This window comes from Aristolochia californica, unplaced genomic scaffold (assembly GCF_029961685.1).
Source record: "Aristolochia californica isolate CCGP_79_NKW_82.1479 unplaced genomic scaffold, dmAriCali1.0.hap1 SCAF_7, whole genome shotgun sequence".
Classification (NCBI taxonomy): Eukaryota; Viridiplantae; Streptophyta; class Magnoliopsida; order Piperales; family Aristolochiaceae; genus Aristolochia; species Aristolochia californica.
In genome coordinates, this window is record NW_027182268.1 from 6,739,745 (window position 1) to 6,759,537 (window position 19,793).

The window sequence follows — 19,793 nt, forward strand, 5'->3', positions numbered from 1 at the left end:
TTGTGGCAGTTCTTGTTCTAATACCGATAGCTTTTTTACAGATTGCCTACTTCTGGGTGTACTTAGATGAGATCAAAAGCTCAAAAGTAAAATAAATTAAAAAAAAAACAAACCTTTAAACAAATCTTTTACTTGGTTGGTCCAACTTTCGCCTATATCTTAGGTTAGATCTCGTAAGAACATAAGACATAAATGAACCAACTGTCCCAATAAGAAACTGGGGTAATGAAAATGGAAAATAAAATAAGAAAAGTAAACTAGAAACATGGTGAAGAGTACTTGGGTTTTTAGGGGAGACAAGAAATTATATGAAATATTCAATGGACTTATTACATTACGCATAAAAGCTTCACAATGAAAAAATTTCTTTGAATTGTAAGAAATATTCTCATAAAATTTAAGATAATTTAATTTGGTTTTTGAGCTCTAGGATGATAAAGTTCTATGCCCTTATATAAATATTTTTCTGGTAATTGTCAGATGAGCACTAAGAGAGAGAGACAATCAGAAATCCCCTACAAAATGAGAACACAAAAAGGAAAAAAGAAAGAAAAGGTTCATCTTTCGTCCGCCGCACTCGAAAATCACTTCCATCTTTCAAAAGTCATCATCCTAATGACAATTAAACGTAATTTAGAATTGAAACAGACTTGAGTGTTAAATTGTGGGGCTTAATCAATGCCCTACGCTGATTCGGTACGCGGGTCAACCTTTGTGATAAGGTCGTTGTGGGGATTGGAAGGGGGTAGATCCCCTCGCCAGATCTATGATATATTGATTGTTGTTTTATTAAGGGTAATTTGGGGATTTTACACTTGTAATCCGGTTGCCCTAATTTACTCTTTATATTTGGGGGCGTTGTTGTTAGGGTTTTTTTAATCATCTGAGCATCACCGGTTGTGGCCAAGAGAGGTTAGTAAAAAACCATCTGTAAATGTGTGCGATTTCTCTTGTAAACTATTTCATCTTTATAGCGGATTACTGCAGCGGCGGAAGACCGGACGTAGTCTCACCTTGAGGCGAACTATATAAATCTTGTTATATTTTCAATGCTTGTTTTTCCTTTCTTCCATGATTATTATTATTGATCTCGTTAGTTTGGAATTACGGAGTCTAATTCCTAACATTGAGAACCAAACATCTCAATTTTTATTTCTTGTCAATCATTACAGGATAAGAACAGTTGACAACACAGATTTTGATACCTATTTACACCAGGAGAACTCAATTCCATAGGAAACTTTCTTTTTACATCCTTATCTCAATGTCATTTTCAGAGAGAGTAAGAACAGTTGACAACACAGATTTTGATACCTATTTACACCAGGAGAACTCAATTCCTCAGGAAACTTTCTTTTTACATCCTTATCTCAATGTCATTTTCAGAGAGCACTGAACAAAGGGAACCCATGCTTGTGGGTGGAGGCAGTGACTGCAAGAAGATTTAAGTTTTTTTCTGCCAAAATATCTTCAACTTGGCTAGCATTTTGCAGGTTTTCATAAAAATTATGTAGCTTGGTTTGTTTTATATCTTTACATTATCTGGTGCGTTAACAGAGAAAGCTAGTCCCCTAGAAGTGTATTTGTCACATTTCTGACTCACAGAAAGACAGAGATCAATTATTTACCTGCATTTTGGTTTGGCTACCAACTATTTGGTTTATTGTTTCTATAACCAAAAAGATATAATTTATAGAGGTACACGAACCAGAATCTGGAAAAACTCATCATCTTCACCGAAATAGAGAGACCCATCCCGAACTAATGAAAGAAGAGGTGTGGTTCTTGAAAGTGGAGAACTGTTGAAGTTTCAGCGTACGAATGATCTACTGCAAAGCCCAAGAATAAGAAAAGGAGAAGCTAATGAACAAAGAAAAGAGAAGCAAAAAGGATACTGGCCTACACGATGACAGATAATCGGAGCAGGAAGTCTTGCTTGCTGTTGAAGAAAATGATAGCCAATTCCCCAGGATTCACATCCGACCAAGTAGCGGGCGCTTGGCACTCGTTCAGTCTAAACCAACTCCGTCGTCAGTTCCTTCCAGAACTGGTCCCAAAGAATCATTAAAAACTCACCGACCCTTCCATTATCTTGCAAGGTCAGAGCTGGGGCATTGATATTTCTTATGGACTTTTGCTGCTACTCTTAGTGGCCTGTAAAGTTGTATAGAACCCATGTGGTCCTATATATATTCTACATCACATGAACTTCCGTTCTTCCCATCTTTACCCACTGCTCTTTCACTGGTCTCAATTCTTCCAACTTTTCTGAAATCCAACAAGCTTCCTAGTCAAAGAAGCTTGGAAGCATTAAGGATACTTATGGTATCCTTTTGCATGTTCAAGTTCTTAACATCGCTCCACACAACTGGTTTTAAAGATTATTCTCTCTGAAACCTGTTGGGTATCTTTTAATTATCAATCTATATGCTTCGCAGAAAGCATATGGATCGATCTGACAGGATTAAGGCCTGCCATGGCTTTCAAGAAGTCGTTTGATGTTGAAGTGACAATCTAGTGGCTTGAACAACTCCGAGGAACAGGATTAAGGTGCCAGGAAGCTCAGTCACAGGAGTTTTTTACATCTCTGTACTGCGCGAACACTCAGGCCTCCAATCTGCTGATGATAGCTAGATTTGAGTGAGCTGATACACTTGTCTGCTCTCCTTAAGCAAAGAGTAAGCACATATGAGCATCGGCTTTAAAAAAGCTCACAGTTAAATATAGGAATGGTCTGAATTTCTAGTGCTTGTACCTGTTCATTATGCTTGATGGTCATCAATGAATCTAATTCTCCTGGTCGAGACACAAGCAGTCTGTCCAGGACTATGATTCCCAATTTTCATAGACTTAGATTGGTGGGTTTCTGCATAGATATGGTTAGTCAAGAAGCACAATGTACTGATCCATGTACTAGCATTGAGGTTGGTCTCTTCTAATCATATTAGGAGAATGAAAATGTGTCTCATTCACACTTCCTATGAGATCAGAGATTGAGCCCAATGCCAATATGTGAACTGATGATTTGAACCTAGGGTATGAGATTGTTGTAGGGTGATCTCCCTTCACCCTAAGGACCATTTTGATTCCATAGGAATATAAACCGATGGTATTTTCTCTTTGACCAGTTTTCTTGCATTTGTGTCACTATAGGAAATAACGGAGAAATTAGTTATGGTGTTTATATTTACATTATAAATATTTTTTTTATAAATAATAAAAATAAGGTTACAAGGTAAGTGATCAAGAACAATTTTAGTGATTCTTAGTTAATTTTTCCCTAGTTATAGAGCAATATGAAACTCATTTTCTATCTTTTTTAATATTTATTTAAGAGAAATAAAAAAGAATATATTGGAAAATTTTCCGTCCTAAAAAATGACATAAATATTAAAAAAATGGTCAGTAGGAAAATTTCCTATGACATTTTTTCTACACTTTCCTATTGGCAAAAACACACCTCTACTCTTCTGTTATCTTTTGAACAAAAGGGGGCCCTACCCCTTATCCACCTCCCAAATTATACCCGACTCCTCGTCCATTGGAAAGAAAAAAAAAATTACTGAGAAAGGAAAAAAGAAGACAAGAAGAAGAAATATATTAGAGAGAAGCAAATAATACGAGAAGATAGGGTTTGCAGTTGTTGCTATTAGAAATGCCTCCATAGAATAGCGAAGAAAGAGGAGGAAAAAAAAATGGTGATTATATAATATCTTATATATTTGTACAAAATTTATTGAATACCCATACATGTAACCTTGTAGTTATGTAATTAATTACAAAATACCATGTACCTATTTTTATTCTATTTAATAAATGATAAACATATAATCAAGTAAAAATTACCTAAATACTTAATCAGGTAATAAGTTATGTTCCATTTCTATTTCATTTAACAAATGCTGAAAAATTGGCAACCCCGGTTGAGGTTGGTTTTAGAAAACCCAACCCTACCCTTGCACTGCCTCGTGACAAATTGATTTTTCAATCTCATCTTTGCTCGTCGAGTTTAATTTTTCAATTTCATTTCTACAAATCCTTCTTTACATATAAAAAGAGGCACACTCATTTTAAAAAAATAAAGTGTCTAATGTATTAAAAAAGAATATTATTTGTTAATCTATTACCATTTTGAGCAAAAAATTTTAAAAATATAATATAGCATATATTTACAAAAGGATGAGTTTTTCTAAGACAAAGATGAAAAAACCCGTTCGTGTCCCAAAACCTAATGAGGATTCATAATTCACCCTGTCACGTTCAACGGGAGAATATAACCCATCCCCACATTTAGAGGGACAGAGTGGGATGGTTCCTTGCGAAGCTTGCCTTGGAATCCCTAGAAGAAAAAAAGAGAGAATTCGACCATTATTATTCCAAAAAATAATTAGTGAAAATAAAATAATGATCAAATTCTTCTTTTTACTAACTATTTTTTAAAATAATAATGATCAAATTCTTATTTTATTTTATTTTCTATGGGGTTTGTTTTGGAAAATATGTGACACACTAGCACACACTCTATGCCAATGTCATTTACCACGTAACACATTCCTTAATCAAGATGACGTGACATAAACCTAAGATTGGAATCGAACCGTTGGTCTCTTGTTTGACTCTTGGAAGATTATTCCACACCCCATGCTAACGTGTTACCTGGTTGGACCAATCTCAACATCAACTAGGTTTGATATTGACACATGGAGAGGAATGTTTTGGATCGTTGATTTGGTTGGTTTGTGTAGTCTTTGATAAGAGAAGTGGATGTGTGGTTTAGCCTGCGTTGACTTCACAAACAATTATAAAGATTCTCTCAAAGACTTTGAAGCTTGAACCACTCAACCATTATCTACTTCTCTCAAATTTCTCCTTCATCTCATCAATCTTATTCAATAAATTAAATAAATTATTCTTAATGGGAATTAATTTATCATTTTTTTTCTAAAACAAGGTTTTTTAGATTAAATTTTGATTCTATTTTTAAATTAAATTCTCCTTTAATTTTTATTTATTTATTTACAGGCGAGTTTAGAGGAGTTGGATTAGGTGAGGACTTTGAACTTGTGGTCAACCCGAGGGTTTACTTTTGTAAGTCAGAGACATTTGTTTTCACACTTGTCTGATCTAAGCTCGAAATAGGTTTTACAAAATTCTAATCTCTCAATCAGGTTTTTTTTCCAAGTGGTTCCATAGTCGAAAATTGAAATAGATTTTTTCTTTAATATATTTAAAATATTTTCAAGTTCGAACTATAAATATATATCTTCTTCAACAATCATTTATACCACTTGAATGGAGCCTTAGACATAGACATAGACCTAGCTAGAATTAGAGGCCTCTATGTGAGGGTATAAGAAACTTTAATCAACCCTAGTTTGAAATGGGTTCTAGAAGGCTTGACTTTTACTAAAGAAAAAAAATCACTATGAGAATCATTGGTTCCTCACTCAATCAACCCTAGTTTGAAATGGGTTTATGAAAACAAGTTCTAAAAAACTCACCATTCCTAAAGAAAAACCGCTACTCAGTCTCTATTCAACACTTTAGTAGTGTTTTTTCTTCGACTTTGACTCTTGTTGTGTTTTGACGTCATCCATCCGTTGAAATATGTCTTAAAATATAAATATTTTTAATTCTATTCGAACTATTGATTAATATATTTCATAAAAGATAATATTTTCTACTAAAATTAAATATTATACTCATTTGTATTACTATAAAAAATGTTTTATAATAATAATATAAAAATAAATATTTAATTATTTTTCCAATTGTAGCTGAAATGTGAATTAAAATATTTTTAAATAATATTAAAAAAATGAATTGGTATATTTCTTATCAAGTTCATTCTATCAAAATTAAATATTATTCTTATTTTGTCACTTACCAAAAATAATGTCAAAATATAGTAATTATATAATTGTTTTTATGTATAAAAGATTTAGAGTTCTTCAAAAAAGCCAACAACGACAGTCTGACCAGTTCCAACGTTAAAGCAGATTCGACTCTCACCGGCTCTCATTCCTTTTAGTCAATGTTATCTGCGAAGAAAGAAAGAGTTGTCATCTTCGTTACTTTATCAGTCAAGGTCGGCTTCCTGGGTTGCCACTGGCAGGGATCGGAATGTCGGGAATCGGTGTCAACCGTCACGAACAAACGAGCGAGGCGAGTTGAAAATCACGGACTCGTCGATTCTGCCTAGATTACCATGAATGCCGTGTACTTAAGGGCGATCGACCTTTCACGATAAAAACCACAATAAATAGTTTTATCATCTTTCCATTCTTTTCACGACTTAAATTCGACGCTTTGATCACTGAATAGGAAATCCCAGCAATCAATTTCCGTTATATCGTAAATCTAGCAGCTGTGAAAACATTCCCAGTACTAAGAGACGTTGATGGGGCGTCTGCGTTTTCAAATGAAATGCGAGTAGTCAAACAAAGAGGTCGAGGAATATAAAATCCAGTGGGAATAGAGTTCAACATTCATTGAACCTGGATGTCGTTCGGGGCTTTTCCTTGGTCTTATGGACGTCGAGAGCCATCGAACGTGGGCGGGCGAGCAATAAGAGGGAGGTAGAAAGGTGAAAACTTTGAAGGATTTTGTTCCTTTTCTCTTGTCCTTTTAAATGTTTTTTCGGGCGGTTACTAAGAGCTGTGTAGTTGTTTTTTTTCCTGAGGGATCTTTTCTTTTTTCTTTTTCTGTGAGAGCATCATCATCTCGGCACTATCGATGGTTTGCATGTAAAGGAGTGGTGGCTTCTGGCTAAGAGGAGAGAGTAAGCAGTTTTTTTTTTTTTTTTTCAATACCTGAATATAAAATACTTTCGGGAAATTATCGATTATTTTATGCTGCATTAATCGGGGAGAGTATTGGTTATCTGGGTGCTTTGTGTCGTTTGGAATACGTTACCTTGGCTTTTGGGTTTTAGAAAGAGCTGTGTTTGATGCCCCAGCACTGGAAAGTTTTTTGAGTTTTTATTCGAATTATGATCCTGTTGTCTCTTATTTTCATATAGAAATCTGCTTAGCTCTCTTTCTCTCCATTCTTTGTTGAAGATGAGAATGAGAGCTTTTGCTATTTCCTGTAAATGGTACATCGGGTTTTCTATGCTATCGCCACGATTCCCTTTTTGTAAATAAAACTGGGATACTTTTTGTTTTCTTCAGAAAATTTAATCTTGCTGCTTCGAACCTTTTCTGTAATGGGTTGTGTTCCCTTTGCAGCACCGGAAACTGGGACTTGAAAAGCTTTCCAATGAGAGTCTTTATTCCTTATTGCCTTTTGAAAAGTGAATAGAACAATTTGCCAGTCTTGCTTGTGGGGATAAAGAGCATGATCTCGCGGAGAATGGAAGTCGTTTATAAACTTTATATCATCTTTATTTTAATGGTGTATATAGCTTCAAGTGAAAATGACCCCCTTACATGATTTTCTTTTATGAGCTTTCCATGGAGCTGCCTTAAAGAGAAGAGAGGTGGCTTGGGCGTACTGGCTACTACAAGTCAACACCTTCATTCACCATTTGTTTAAAGCCCGAGTAAACATTGTCTATGCAACTAATTATGTCAATCGTTGCCGTATTCAATATCAAATGGTTCATTTGCTATTTTGAAGCATTGTCTGTCTCAGAGTCCCTGTTGGCCTGGCTGGTTGTATTTGGTACAAATAAGAACTAGATTCATACTTTGAGCACAGTGCCTTTACTATTAAAAGTTTGACCTGGTACTTCAGCTAAAAACTTATATAAAGAGCTTCTCTAGTTCATTTCTTGTCAGAGAAGTGAGTAGAAGGCTCCAGCTCGGAGCTGATAATGTCTTTCTCATCTCTACAGAAGCCTTTTGTTGTTTCCTTTTAATCAAATCAAGCTGTCTTAAAAAGGTTACCATCTACATTTTCCTGTTTCTTCTTGAGTCTAAGAAGAGAGCTCTCACTTATTTGTATTTTTGTCAGTGGAATGTATTGGAATTTGTCCTTTAGATAGGTTTATGATACTAATATGTCTTACTCTCAAGTTATCTTTTTTGTTTGTCTAATGTGATCTGTCTTGTTTGTTCTCAGCCCTGCAGGGCTTGTTGAGTCAGGTCATCCACTTAGTGTTCTTGTTAAATGGGGCACTCCGTTTCTGACGATCATCAAAGGACGGACATGGATATAGAGAGCCATCACTCACAGCGACTTGCAGATGAAATACTACCTGTTCACAAAGTGAGTCTTCCCCCTCAGCAAAACCTCATGAAGGAAATCGCAGCATCAGTCAAGGAAACTTTCTTCTCTGATGACCCTTTCCGGCCTTTCAAGGACCAGACAAAATCAAGAAAACTCGTCCTAGGGGCCCAGGCTCTTTTCCCCATTCTTGAATGGGGGAGACACTACAACTTGAAGAAGTTGAAAGGAGATCTCATTGCGGGTTTAACCATTGCCAGTCTCTGTATCCCTCAGGTAGATAACAATCAAAGACAATAAGTTGCATTCGTTTAGGCTCTTTGCATATTATCACTAATGTGGATTTTCGCCTGTGATTAGGATATTGGCTATTCAAAGCTTGCAAACTTGCCACCACAATATGGGTTATGTAAGTTTGTTGTGCCTAGTTGAACTATCTTGACTTGATAGTTTTTGTCAATTTTTCAACCATTCCTAATGTCTGACACATTGCAGACTCTAGTTTTGTGCCTCCCCTGATTTATGCATTTATGGGGAGTTCAAGAGACATTGCCATTGGACCTGTGGCTGTGGTGTCTCTTTTACTAGGGACACTGCTACAAGGTGAGATTGATCATGTTACCCATCCGGAGGAGTATCTAAGACTCGCCTTTACCGCTACCTTCTTTGCTGGCATAACTCAAGCTGCACTTGGTCTTTTCAGGTTATTGCTTACAGCCATCAACAGCTCCTCTTTTCTTGATTGTTTTATGCTCATGCTTGGGTGTTTCTGCTATATTTTTTGTGGTGCCATTTTACATATAAAATTTTTATTGTAATTTTCAGATTGGGCTTCTTGATTGATTTCCTATCCCATGCTGCCATTGTTGGGTTCATGGGTGGGGCTGCAATTACTATTGCTCTGCAACAGCTAAAAGGTTTTCTTGGAATAAAGGATTTCACCAAGAAGACGGATATTATATCTGTTATGCATTCTGTGTGGGGTACAGTACATGATGAGGTACAATATTTAGCAAGCACTATATTGGATTTTATCTGTTCATATCACTTGCATCCCTAGGTAGTTACCACCTTTTCACCTTGGCAGTGGAACTGGCAGACGATACTTATTGGGGCAGTTTTCTTAGCTTTCCTTCTATTCGCTAAATACATTGTAAGAGTTATTCTTCCCTTCACATGCCTTTATATTTTTATAAACCTATCTAGCCCTCGACTTACACTATCATAATCGATCAGGGGAAGAAGAAGAAGAAACTTTTCTGGGTGGCGGCCATTGCACCTCTAATCTCTGTTATATTATCCACCTTTTTTGTATATATTACTCGTGCTGACAAGCATGGAGTCCAAATTGTAAGCACAAATTTATCTTTATATTTATTTGCTTTCATCATAAAGGCTTTTTGGTATTGATAGCTCTGCTGATACCTCATAGGTGAGAAATTTAAAGAAGGGTATAAATCCATCATCTGTGAATCAAATTTATTTCTCGGGTGACTTTCTTGGCAAAGGTATCAGGATTGGTGTTGTGGCTGGGATGATAGCATTAACGGTATTCACGGAACTATAACTCATAAGATGTAGCAATATTTGTTTTTCTCTTAGCTAGCGCATAAGATTATGTTTTTGTTGGTTTGTCAGGAAGCTGCAGCTATTGGAAGAACATTTGCAGCTATGAAGGATTATCAGCTAGATGGAAACAAAGAAATGGTGGCCCTAGGGGTGATGAATATCGCTGGTTCAATGACTTCTTGCTATGTTGCGACAGGTAAAGAAAATGGAGCTCCTGAACTTAGGCACAGCTCATGACAGCAAAAAAAAAAAAAAGCACTTGGGCTCAGTTTCTAGGTAATGATTCAAGTTTATCCTTAATGGGTAGTTATTGTCAGTCTCTCAGATGATCAAGCATTTTTTGTGCAGGTTCCTTTTCCCGGTCTGCTGTTAATTACATGGCTGGTTGCCACACTGCAGTCTCTAACATTGTAATGTCAGGAGTTGTCTTCCTAACTCTAGAGCTCATCACACCACTCTTTAAATACACTCCAAATGCCATCCTTTCAGCTATCATTATCTCTGCAGTTATTGGCCTAATAGACTTTGAGGCTGCTCTTCTTATTTGGAAGATTGATAAATTTGACTTTGTTGCCTGCATGGGAGCCTTCTTTGGTGTAGTTTTTGTATCTGTCGAGATTGGCCTCTTGATTGCAGTAAGACACAAGACTGGGTATTCAAATTTTAAATTATCTTTGATTCAAAAGTTCTCTCCCTTCACTATTTGTCTCAAACAGGTCTCAATTTCATTTGCAAAAATTCTTCTACAAGTGACAAGGCCACGAACGGCTTTACTGGGCAACCTACCACAGACTTCAATTTATAGGAATATTGAACAATACCCCGACGCAAAGAAAATTCCTGGCATTCTGGTTGTACGAGTTGATTCAGCAATATATTTCTCAAACTGCAACTATGTTAGGGAAAGGTATTTGACAGTCTTTCAGTTCTAATTGCTGTTTTTTCTAAGAAAGTTTGAGGATGGACTTGAAAAACTTTAAAAACTAACTACAACACTAGACATCCCTATCACAAAAAGTTCTGCCCAGTTTAAGTTCTGTGAAAATGTATCAATGCAGGTTGATTTTTTTTTTTTTATTGAATTCATCTTGTTCTTGTGACTAACGGTTTCATACTGCAGGATCCTGAGATGGTTGAGAGATGAAGAGGAACAGCTGAAAGAAAAAGGCCAACCACCAATCCAATGCTTGATCATTGAAATGTCACGTAAGAAATTTAATCCTATGTCTTTAAATCCTTCGATCATAGTATATGAATAGGTATCTTCTCCCTTCCCATGATAAACACGATCATACTCATAGCCTGTTCTATCTACTGCTTTTGCTGCTACAGCTGTTACTGACATAGACACGGGTGGGATCCATGCACTGGAGGAACTGTTCAGGAGTCTCCAAAAGAGAGAAGTTCAGGTTGGAAGCTTCTATCTCACGCAAACCATTCTACTCTGTTTTTGTTAATAAACAATGAAAATTACCATTGATAAGCTTCTATAATAGCAAAGAACGCAGACTGGTCAGTACCTCATTATCTTCTCTGTTTGCAGCTTGTTCTTGCCAATCCTGGACAAGTAGTCATAGACAAGCTATACGCCTCCAAACTTGTAGAACTGATTGGTCAAGACTGGATCTTCCTTACTGTGGCAGATGCTGTGAAGACTTGCTCTCCTAAGGCAGCAGGAAGCTTACCTGTGGTCTAAGAGAGTGTAAAGAGCAGTTCGTATCTATTTGAATGAAGTGTTTCCAGATTAAGAATTCAGAGGACGGTTGCTACAGGTGTTGGAAATTTAAAGGGAAGACACGATATGTTTCTCCTTCATGGGATAATGAAGATAGCTATGAGTTGGGAAGCAATAACGAGTAGTGACTGTTGGGGGATAGTGGTTGGGATTGGGTTCTGGATTGTGATAGATTCTGTGAAGTGGTTTACAGAAAAAGGCGCACTAAGCAGTTTGTACACCTGAGCTACTGGATAATGTAAACAACAGTTGCAGACAAGATGCCCATTTTTGTCAAACTCGATCTTTGCAAGCGCAACCTCTTCCATTTCTCATAAAAAAAATTACGGTTTTGTTATTGGGTTTCTCAATTCATTAACTCATTCACCACTACAACTTGCACAAGATAGAAATCGGAGAAATTTCTGCGTCAATAGGCATAGAGAGGAAAATGTAATGAAAGTAAATGGGTCTTAAACCAAACCTGATGGGTTGAATCAGTTCACCAGTAGTGAATGCATTCGCATACATTTGCAGATAAATGAATAAAAAAAAACTTCGACCCAGATGAGATTAAACAGAAATCGATCAGGCCGAATCTGAACGATTAGGTTATAGCACGCTTTGTTATGCATATCGATCAAGTTTAAAACAACGAAAAGCTCCTACTTGTGAGTTGGGTCTGATGTGAGATATTGGCTTCGATGTGAAGGTGTAAACTTTGAAGTTTCTTGCCACTGAAAGATTAAAAACTGGGTATTCAGCTCTCAATGGAGCACGGAAGTAGGCTCCGAAACTGGCTTTGTGGGATTGACTCATTCTAATTTGTTATTGCTTTCTTGGTTTTTTGTAAGGGCAATCTAGCAAGGATAATATCCCAAGTCAAGTCCCTCTCACTCGTAACTAGTGGAAAACCCATGCGATGCATAGGCAAAAAAGAATGCACTCTGCAAAGAAAACTAAAAAAAAAACAAATTTAAAAGATTTTCTCCATGTAGTGTACACAAGGGTGATGAGTGACCTTCCCTTTTCAAGTAGTCTTCTCTTTTCTTCAGTCCATTTGAACAACTAGTGGTATGGCTTGTCACAGTGCTTTTTCCTTCTCATGGGTATTCGCTTCCTTGGCCTAACCATTCAGTGTATCTACCAAACGGTTGATTCCAGAGTCTTTTCTCTTTCACTTTCATTCAAACAATCTTTCTCCAATTGACTCATCATCTTCATAATTATGCTTGTTTTTTCTTTTTAATTATTTGTCTTCATTGGGCTGGTTGTTGAACATTTGACCAAGCGAACTTTAATGTTGAGTTTTTTTTTTCTCTTCATCATTTGGATGGCTAAAAGCTTTGTTATGCCGTTCAAAAGTTTTATTTTTCTTTGTTTGGTCGAATGGGTGCTATTAGGTCATTTAGACAACTTGTTCCTTTCTCTCAATAGGCCGCTTGGAAGATCTTTAATCCGTTAAACGAATATGTTACCATAAATTTCTTTTTGGGTTTTTTTGCTTTGTTAAGATACACTAATAAATATCATTAATAACTTACTGGGCATCTTTACACCAACAAGGGGCCAATTGGCTTTGATAATACTTGATAAACAATCGTCAATTCACTTAATATTTGATGAAATCATGAATTTCATGGCTACCTTCTACTCAAAAATTTCTCTCCCTTCCTCGAATATGTTGTTTTTTGAGGTTTTATCAGATTTTATTTGAACTGTGGAAGTGTGAAAGCCTTGAAACCAATACGTTAATGGAATCTAACAGAAATCATCTTCAGACTTCTCTCCACTACGACTGCCGAACAATTTCAAATGGTTCTTCTCCAACGCTTCCATCATCTCCTCACTTCCTCCCGCTCCATTGCCAAGCCTACTCTTCTTCCTCGCCTTCTCAGCCCAGCAAAAGCACTTCCGAAACCCAGAACTCTTAACGACTAAATCCCTCGAGGTAAATTGATATTCGTACTAGAATTTATTTTCATTTTCTTTCTTTGCGTGTCAACAGAAAATATTCTAATTCTCCCCGAAGACGAGAGAGTCTCCAGTTCTAAAGCTGCTAATGGCTCGAGCACAATTGCAGCGATTGTGACTTCCCTGGGTGGTCCACCTGGAGCAGTTGGTATCGTCCGACTTTAGGGTCCATCGGCGGTGGACATTGCTGCTATTATTTTCCGCCCAGCTAGGGGTACGAAGAAGCAGGCATCCAATTCTGCTCCTTGGAAGCCCAGGAGTCACTTTGTGGAGTACGGCGTGGTGTTTGACCATGAGGGGAATGTTGACGATGAGGTGCTCCCACCATTTTGATACAATGATTATTGATGCAAGAGTCACTTTGTGGAGTACGACGTGGTGTCTGACCATGAGGGGAATGTTGACGATGAGGTGCTCCCACCATTTTGATACAATGATTATTGATGCAACTTTAATATTCAACACAGAGTAAAGAAAGAAATTTCCAATGAAGTTTCGTGGCCTTGTGGTCTTTGAAAAACAGAACTGTATTTTCCTATACAATAGTTCCATGCCAGGTTCTTCTCTGCAGATGGATCTTTTCTGGTTTTTCGTTAACCTTTGTCTTCTCATATCTCGTTCTGTTAGATTTTGGTTGTACCCATCTATAGAATTTAGGAAAGATGAATAATATTATCGTGATTATTATTTATCAGGTATAAACTATTTATAGAATTACACAGAGAAATTGTAGGTGATTAGGAGTCTACAATTTGAGTATATCTCTAATTCAATCACTAGTTATTTTTATCTCTATCATTATTTTTATATCTATTACTATATTTATCTCTAGCTCTATCATGCCCCTGCAAGATGGAGCTCCGAAAGGAGAGTCCAATCTTGATCTTCAAAAAGAATGTTCTTGGAAGTGGTTTGGAGAGAGCAGCAGCACTCGAGACGGCTGGTGCAAAAGGAATCACATCGTCTGGTGGAAGAGCAGTTGCACTGGAGGCGGCTGGTGTGGACGGAATTTCATTGTTAGGTGGCAGAACAACGGTACTAGAGGCGATTGGTGCGGACGGAATTGCATTGTCCGATGGAAGAGCAGCGGCACTAGAGGCGGCACTAGAGGCGGCTTATGCAGACAAAATTTCATCGCCAGGTGGCAGAGCAGCGACACTGGAGGCGGCTGGTGCAAATAGAATTGCATTGTCCGGTGGAAGAACAGCGGCACTAGAAGCGGTTGGAACGGATGGAATTGCATCTTCCGATGGAAAGACAACGGCGGGGCGGACGGAATCACATCGTTCGGATAGGATGAAGAGGTTCTTGATTGAGTTTATCTTTTTTTTTCTGCACGTGTGGAAAATCCGAAAACCTCATACTTGAGATTCGCACGTGTGAAGGTCACACGTGTGAGTCTTCTTCTTCCCGAAATTTAATCAGACCTCGAATTAAATCGAAGGTCGCTGGAAAAAAAATGGGAAGAAGAATACCTGGCTCGCTACGGCGGTGTGCGCGAACGGCGAGTGGCGAAGGCGTGCGGCTATGACGTACGGTAGCAACGGGAGGAGAAAAAAATGGATGCGTGCGGCAACTGTGTGCTGCGGCTTGTGGCGACGGCGTGCGGCGACGATATTCGATGACGATGTTGGCGCACGACCGTCAAAACAGAGTGTTGGAACTCTGGCTCACCACGGCGTACGGCAACTGCTTGGCATCGAGCGGTGGCGAGTGATATCGGCGGCGGTAGCGGGACTAGAGCGACCAGAGAGGCTCACGGTAATGTCTACGACTACGGGACCAGATGGGTTGTAGAGATAGACAGAGAGGGACCAGAGGTCGCTAGAGGTTGAGCTCGGTGTGGGGAGGTCGAGACTCAGGTGGCAGTCGTCGGTGGTGGGGCAACAACGATTGCGAGGATGGTCGACGGCAGAGTTTTTTTTTTTTTTCAAAATACCTCTAGCGAGATTGCATGGAGAAATGGAAGAAAAAATACCAGGTATAGGCATCGACAGTGGGCTGCAGCTACGAAAGCTGCTTCCGATAAAGATTTCCAGCGACGACAAACTGGTTCTGATTAATCGATCGGAAATTCTAATACCATATAGAGCATTTAGGAAAGATGAATAATATTGTCGTGATTATTATTGATCAGGTGTAAACTATTTATAGAATTACACAAAGAGATTGTAGGTGAATAAGACTAAATTTTGAGTATATTTCTAATTCAATCACTAGATCTCTATCTCTATCACTATGTTGGCCCCGAGATCATACACTAAGGATGACGTAGTGGAGCTGCAATGTCATGGCAATGATGTGTGTCTTCATAGAATTCTGAGAGCTTGCTTAGAAGCAGGGGCTAGGCTTGTTGAACCGGATTTGTTATGTTCTTCTTCTTTGTGCTTGCTTCTTTGAGGTTTCTTTGGTAATCGGCTCTAAAATTGAAAATTTTGAACTTGAAATCCACAATAGTGGATTAGGCTCAACCATTTCCAGTCTATGTATACAATTTCTCGTGACTTGGTCCTAACAATACTAATCTGATCTCAATTGCCAAGTGAATTCACTTCGCGTGCTTGTCTAAATGGACGATTGGACCTTTCTCAAGCAGAAAACGTTGAAAGACTTATTTCAGCTAAGTCCATGGTGGCTGTTGATGCTGCATTAGAAGGGATCCAGACATGTATTGGTCCTCCACTCTCCTGTTAATTTCCAAGTTTACATCTTTGGATACCGGTAGAGCGCTTTTAGTAGTCTTCCATCACAACTCACGGGAAGGGCTACTAAATAACAAACAGTTTTTTTATTTATTTATAATGTTTGAGAGACCGAGCTAGTAGTATCTTAATAAATTTACTGGGTGGTGCTTATTATTGTGAAAGGTTCTAGTTTTGCTGCATTTGGTAAGCAGTCTAATGGTGAATGAAAAAACATGTTCTATGATAGGGAGGTTTTTCTAGCTTGCAGAGTAACAGAGCAATTGTTACAGATGTTCCAGGGACAGGGACTACAAGAGATGTGGTTGAAGCAAGTGTGTCTGCACAGGGAATTCCTGTAACTCTACTTGACACTGCTGGTATCAGAGAAACTGATGTTGTGGAAAAGATCAGTGAGATAGTTCTTTACTACATTGAATAGAGTATCAAACAGAGAGACGTTGTAAACATTTGTGTTCAAGATTTTGCTTCAAGTTATAGATACCATTAAAATCACCATTACAAAATGTTTTGTACTTGTCCCGACCCATCTCTGGTTCTGCCTTCCAACACCAAATCTTTAAGTTCTGTGAAGGTGTGCAGAGATCAGAAGTAGTTGCAGTGGGTGCTGATGCGATTGTCATGACCATAAGTGCTCCTGAGGGTTGGACTCTGAAGATTCAAAAGGTTAGGAGCAGTAGAACAAACCAGATATTGCTTTGAGTTTATGTTGTTGGATGTAATCAAATTTGTCATCTTAGCGGCAACATGGACTGCCTATGTCCCTGAAGGAGCTATATAGACAAATCTCTCCATTGGAGTCCTCAAATGAAACATTCCTAGTACCAACCTGCAAATGCTTTCCATTGCATGCTTCTTGAAGAAGTCGCAAGAAACTTGCCTGATAAAGATTTGGCCAGTCTTGGTTGTCTTAGAGAAGTTTAAGAGAAAATATCAACTTCCTGACTGAAATAAGTGATAACACTCGGCTGTAGATAGCTTAGATGATGAAGGTTAGAACAGATCCGAGGCATTTTACCATAGATCTTATGTGATAATCTTTTTTTCTTCGGCCTCTCATAGTTCTTGTTTATCTGTGTCAATATTTTATGCTTGCTCAAGTTTTGATTTTCTTAAATGGTTTGCTTACTGCTGCCTATAATCTTCAAACGAAGGCTTACCGGTCTCTGTATTCATGTACTTGTCAGAGACAATGTGAGCAACTTCTTCGCAGTGGAGCTCTGTCAAGAATAGAAGCTTCAATTGCAAAGGGATTGCCTCTAGATTTTTGGTCGATTGAATTGAGGAAAGCAACACTGGCCCTCGAACAAATAACTGGTGTCGAAATCTCAGAAGAAATTTTATCAAACATCTTCAACAGGTTTTGTATCGGTAAATGACCTTAGAATCTCACCTCTATAGCTTTGGTATAACAGTAATTTATGTATTCCTAATTTTTTATTTCTTACGACTTAAAAAAATTAGGGTATGTTTGGAAACCACAGAAAAGAAAAGAAAAGAAAAAAAAAGAAATAGGGAGAGAAAATATGTTTTCAATGTTTGGTAGCATAGATTTCAAAGAGGAGAAAATATGAGAGAAACTTACTAAATAGAACGAAAATAAAATAAAATTTTATACCTGTATATGTAATCGAGTAATATTACCTATTTACTATTTTATTGTTTATTAAATAGAATGAATTCGGATAATACCCATTTACCCATTTACTAATTATGTAATCGTATTATTATAATTTTCTTATATAACCTATTATAAACAGAACTGAATGCCTTAAAAAATAATTAGATAAAAAAGATACAAAATACCATATCGAAACAATATATAGAATAACTTTTTTTTCTATCTTTATATCCCTACATATAATGATAGCATTAACGGTATTCACGGAACTATAACTCATAAGATGTAGCAATATTTGTTTTTCTCTTAGCTAGCGCATAAGATTATGTTTTTGTTGGTTTGTCAGGAAGCTGCAGCTATTGGAAGAACATTTGCAGCTATGAAGGATTATCAGCTAGATGGAAACAAAGAAATGGTGGCCCTAGGGGTGATGAATATCGCTGGTTCAATGACTTCTTGCTATGTTGCGACAGGTAAAGAAAATGGAGCTCCTGAACTTAGGCACAGCTCATGACAGCAAAAAAAAAAAAAAGCACTTGGGCTCAGTTTCTAGGTAATGATTCAAGTTTATCCTTAATGGGTAGTTATTGTCAGTCTCTCAGATGATCAAGCATTTTTTGTGCAGGTTCCTTTTCCCGGTCTGCAGTTAATTACATGTCTGGTTGCCACACTGCAGTCTCTAACATTGTAATGTCAGGAGTTGTCTTCCTAACTCTAGAGCTCATCACACCACTCTTTAAATACACTCCAAATGCCATCCTTTCAGCTATCATTATCTCTGCAGTTATTGGCCTAATAGACTTTGAGGCTGCTCTTCTTATTTGGAAGATTGATAAATTTGACTTTGTTGCCTGCATGGGAGCCTTCTTTGGTGTAGTTTTTGTATCCGTCGAGATTGGCCTCTTGATTGCAGTAAGACACAAGACTGGGTATTCAAATTTTAAATTATCTTTGATTCAAAAGTTCTCTCCCTTCACTATTTGTCTCAAACAGGTCTCAATTTCATTTGCAAAAATTCTTCTACAAGTGACAAGGCCACGAACGGCTTTACTGGGCAACCTACCACAGACTTCAATTTATAGGAATATTGAACAATACCCCGACGCAAAGAAAATTCCTGGCATTCTGGTTGTACGAGTTGATTCAGCCATATATTTCTCAAACTGCAACTATGTTAGGGAAAGGTATTTGACAGTCTTTCAGTTCTAATTGCTGTTTTTTCTAAGAAAGTTTGAGGATGGACTTGAAAAACTTTAAAAACTAACTACAACACTAGACATCCCTATCACAAAAAGTTCTGCCCAGTTTATGTTCTGTGAAAATGTATCAATGCAGGTTGATTTTTTTTTTATTGAATTCATCTTGTTCTTGTGACTAACGGTTTCATACTGCAGGATCCTGAGATGGTTGGGAGATGAAGAGGAACAGCTGAAAGAAAAAGGCCAACCACCAATCCAATGCTTGATCATTGAAATGTCACGTAAGAAATTTAATCCTATGTCTTTAGATCCTTCGATCATAGTATATGAATAGGTATCTTCTCCCTTCCCATGATAAACACGATCATACTCATAACCTGTTCTATCTACTGCTTTTGCTGCTACAGCTGTTACTGACATAGACACGGGTGGGATCCATGCACTGGAGGAACTGTTCAGGAGTCTCCAAAAGAGAGAAGTTCAGGTTTGAAGCTTCTATCTCACGCAAACCATTCTACTCTGTTTTTGTTAATAAACAATGAAAAATTACCATTGATAATAGTAAAGAACGCAGACTGGTCAGTACCTCATTATCTTCTCTGTTTGCAGCTTGTTCTTGCCAATCCTGGACAAGTAGTCATAGACAAGCTATACGCCTCCAAACTTGTAGAACTGATTGGTCAAGACTGGATCTTCCTTACTGTGGCAGATGCTGTGAAGACTTGCTCTCCTAAGGCAGCAGGAAGCTTACCTGTGGTCTAAGAGAGTGGAAAGAGCAGTTCGTATCTATTTGAATGAAGTGTTTCCAGATTAAGAATTCAGAGGACGGTTGCTACAGGTGTTGG

At 37.7% G+C, this 19,793-nt stretch overlaps 2 protein-coding genes and 1 pseudogene across 4 annotated transcripts; all 3 read left to right on the forward strand.

Annotated features, from left to right (window-relative positions):
- The first annotated feature begins 6,313 nt into the window (after positions 1-6,313).
- Positions 6,314-11,751, forward strand: LOC137936017 (sulfate transporter 1.2-like). Of its 3 annotated transcripts, none has more exons than XM_068780506.1 (14): positions 6,314-6,586; positions 8,065-8,445; positions 8,530-8,578; positions 8,665-8,872; positions 8,995-9,169; positions 9,257-9,322; positions 9,406-9,519; positions 9,602-9,718; positions 9,808-9,934; positions 10,087-10,373; positions 10,455-10,645; positions 10,859-10,944; positions 11,071-11,147; positions 11,282-11,751. In XM_068780506.1, the coding sequence occupies exons 2-14, from the start codon at positions 8,113-8,115 to the stop codon at positions 11,432-11,434; spliced, it is 1,983 nt and encodes a 660-aa protein (XP_068636607.1). In that variant the 5' UTR covers positions 6,314-6,586; positions 8,065-8,112; the 3' UTR covers positions 11,435-11,751. The 3 variants fall into 3 exon arrangements, with proteins under 3 accessions (XP_068636607.1, XP_068636605.1, XP_068636608.1); XM_068780504.1 differs by lacking the exon at positions 6,314-6,586 and adding an exon at positions 6,632-6,781; XM_068780507.1 differs by lacking the exon at positions 6,314-6,586 and adding an exon at positions 7,362-7,543.
- Positions 11,752-13,206: 1,455 nt separating this feature from the next.
- Positions 13,207-18,263, forward strand: LOC137937195 (uncharacterized; annotated as a pseudogene).
- Positions 18,264-19,166: 903 nt separating this feature from the next.
- On the forward strand, positions 19,167-19,763 carry LOC137936018 (high affinity sulfate transporter 1-like). Its single transcript, XM_068780508.1, has 3 exons — positions 19,167-19,229; positions 19,356-19,432; positions 19,558-19,763. The coding sequence occupies exons 1-3, from the start codon at positions 19,223-19,225 to the stop codon at positions 19,708-19,710; spliced, it is 237 nt and encodes a 78-aa protein (XP_068636609.1). The 5' UTR covers positions 19,167-19,222; the 3' UTR covers positions 19,711-19,763.
- The last annotated feature ends 30 nt before the right edge of the window (positions 19,764-19,793 follow it).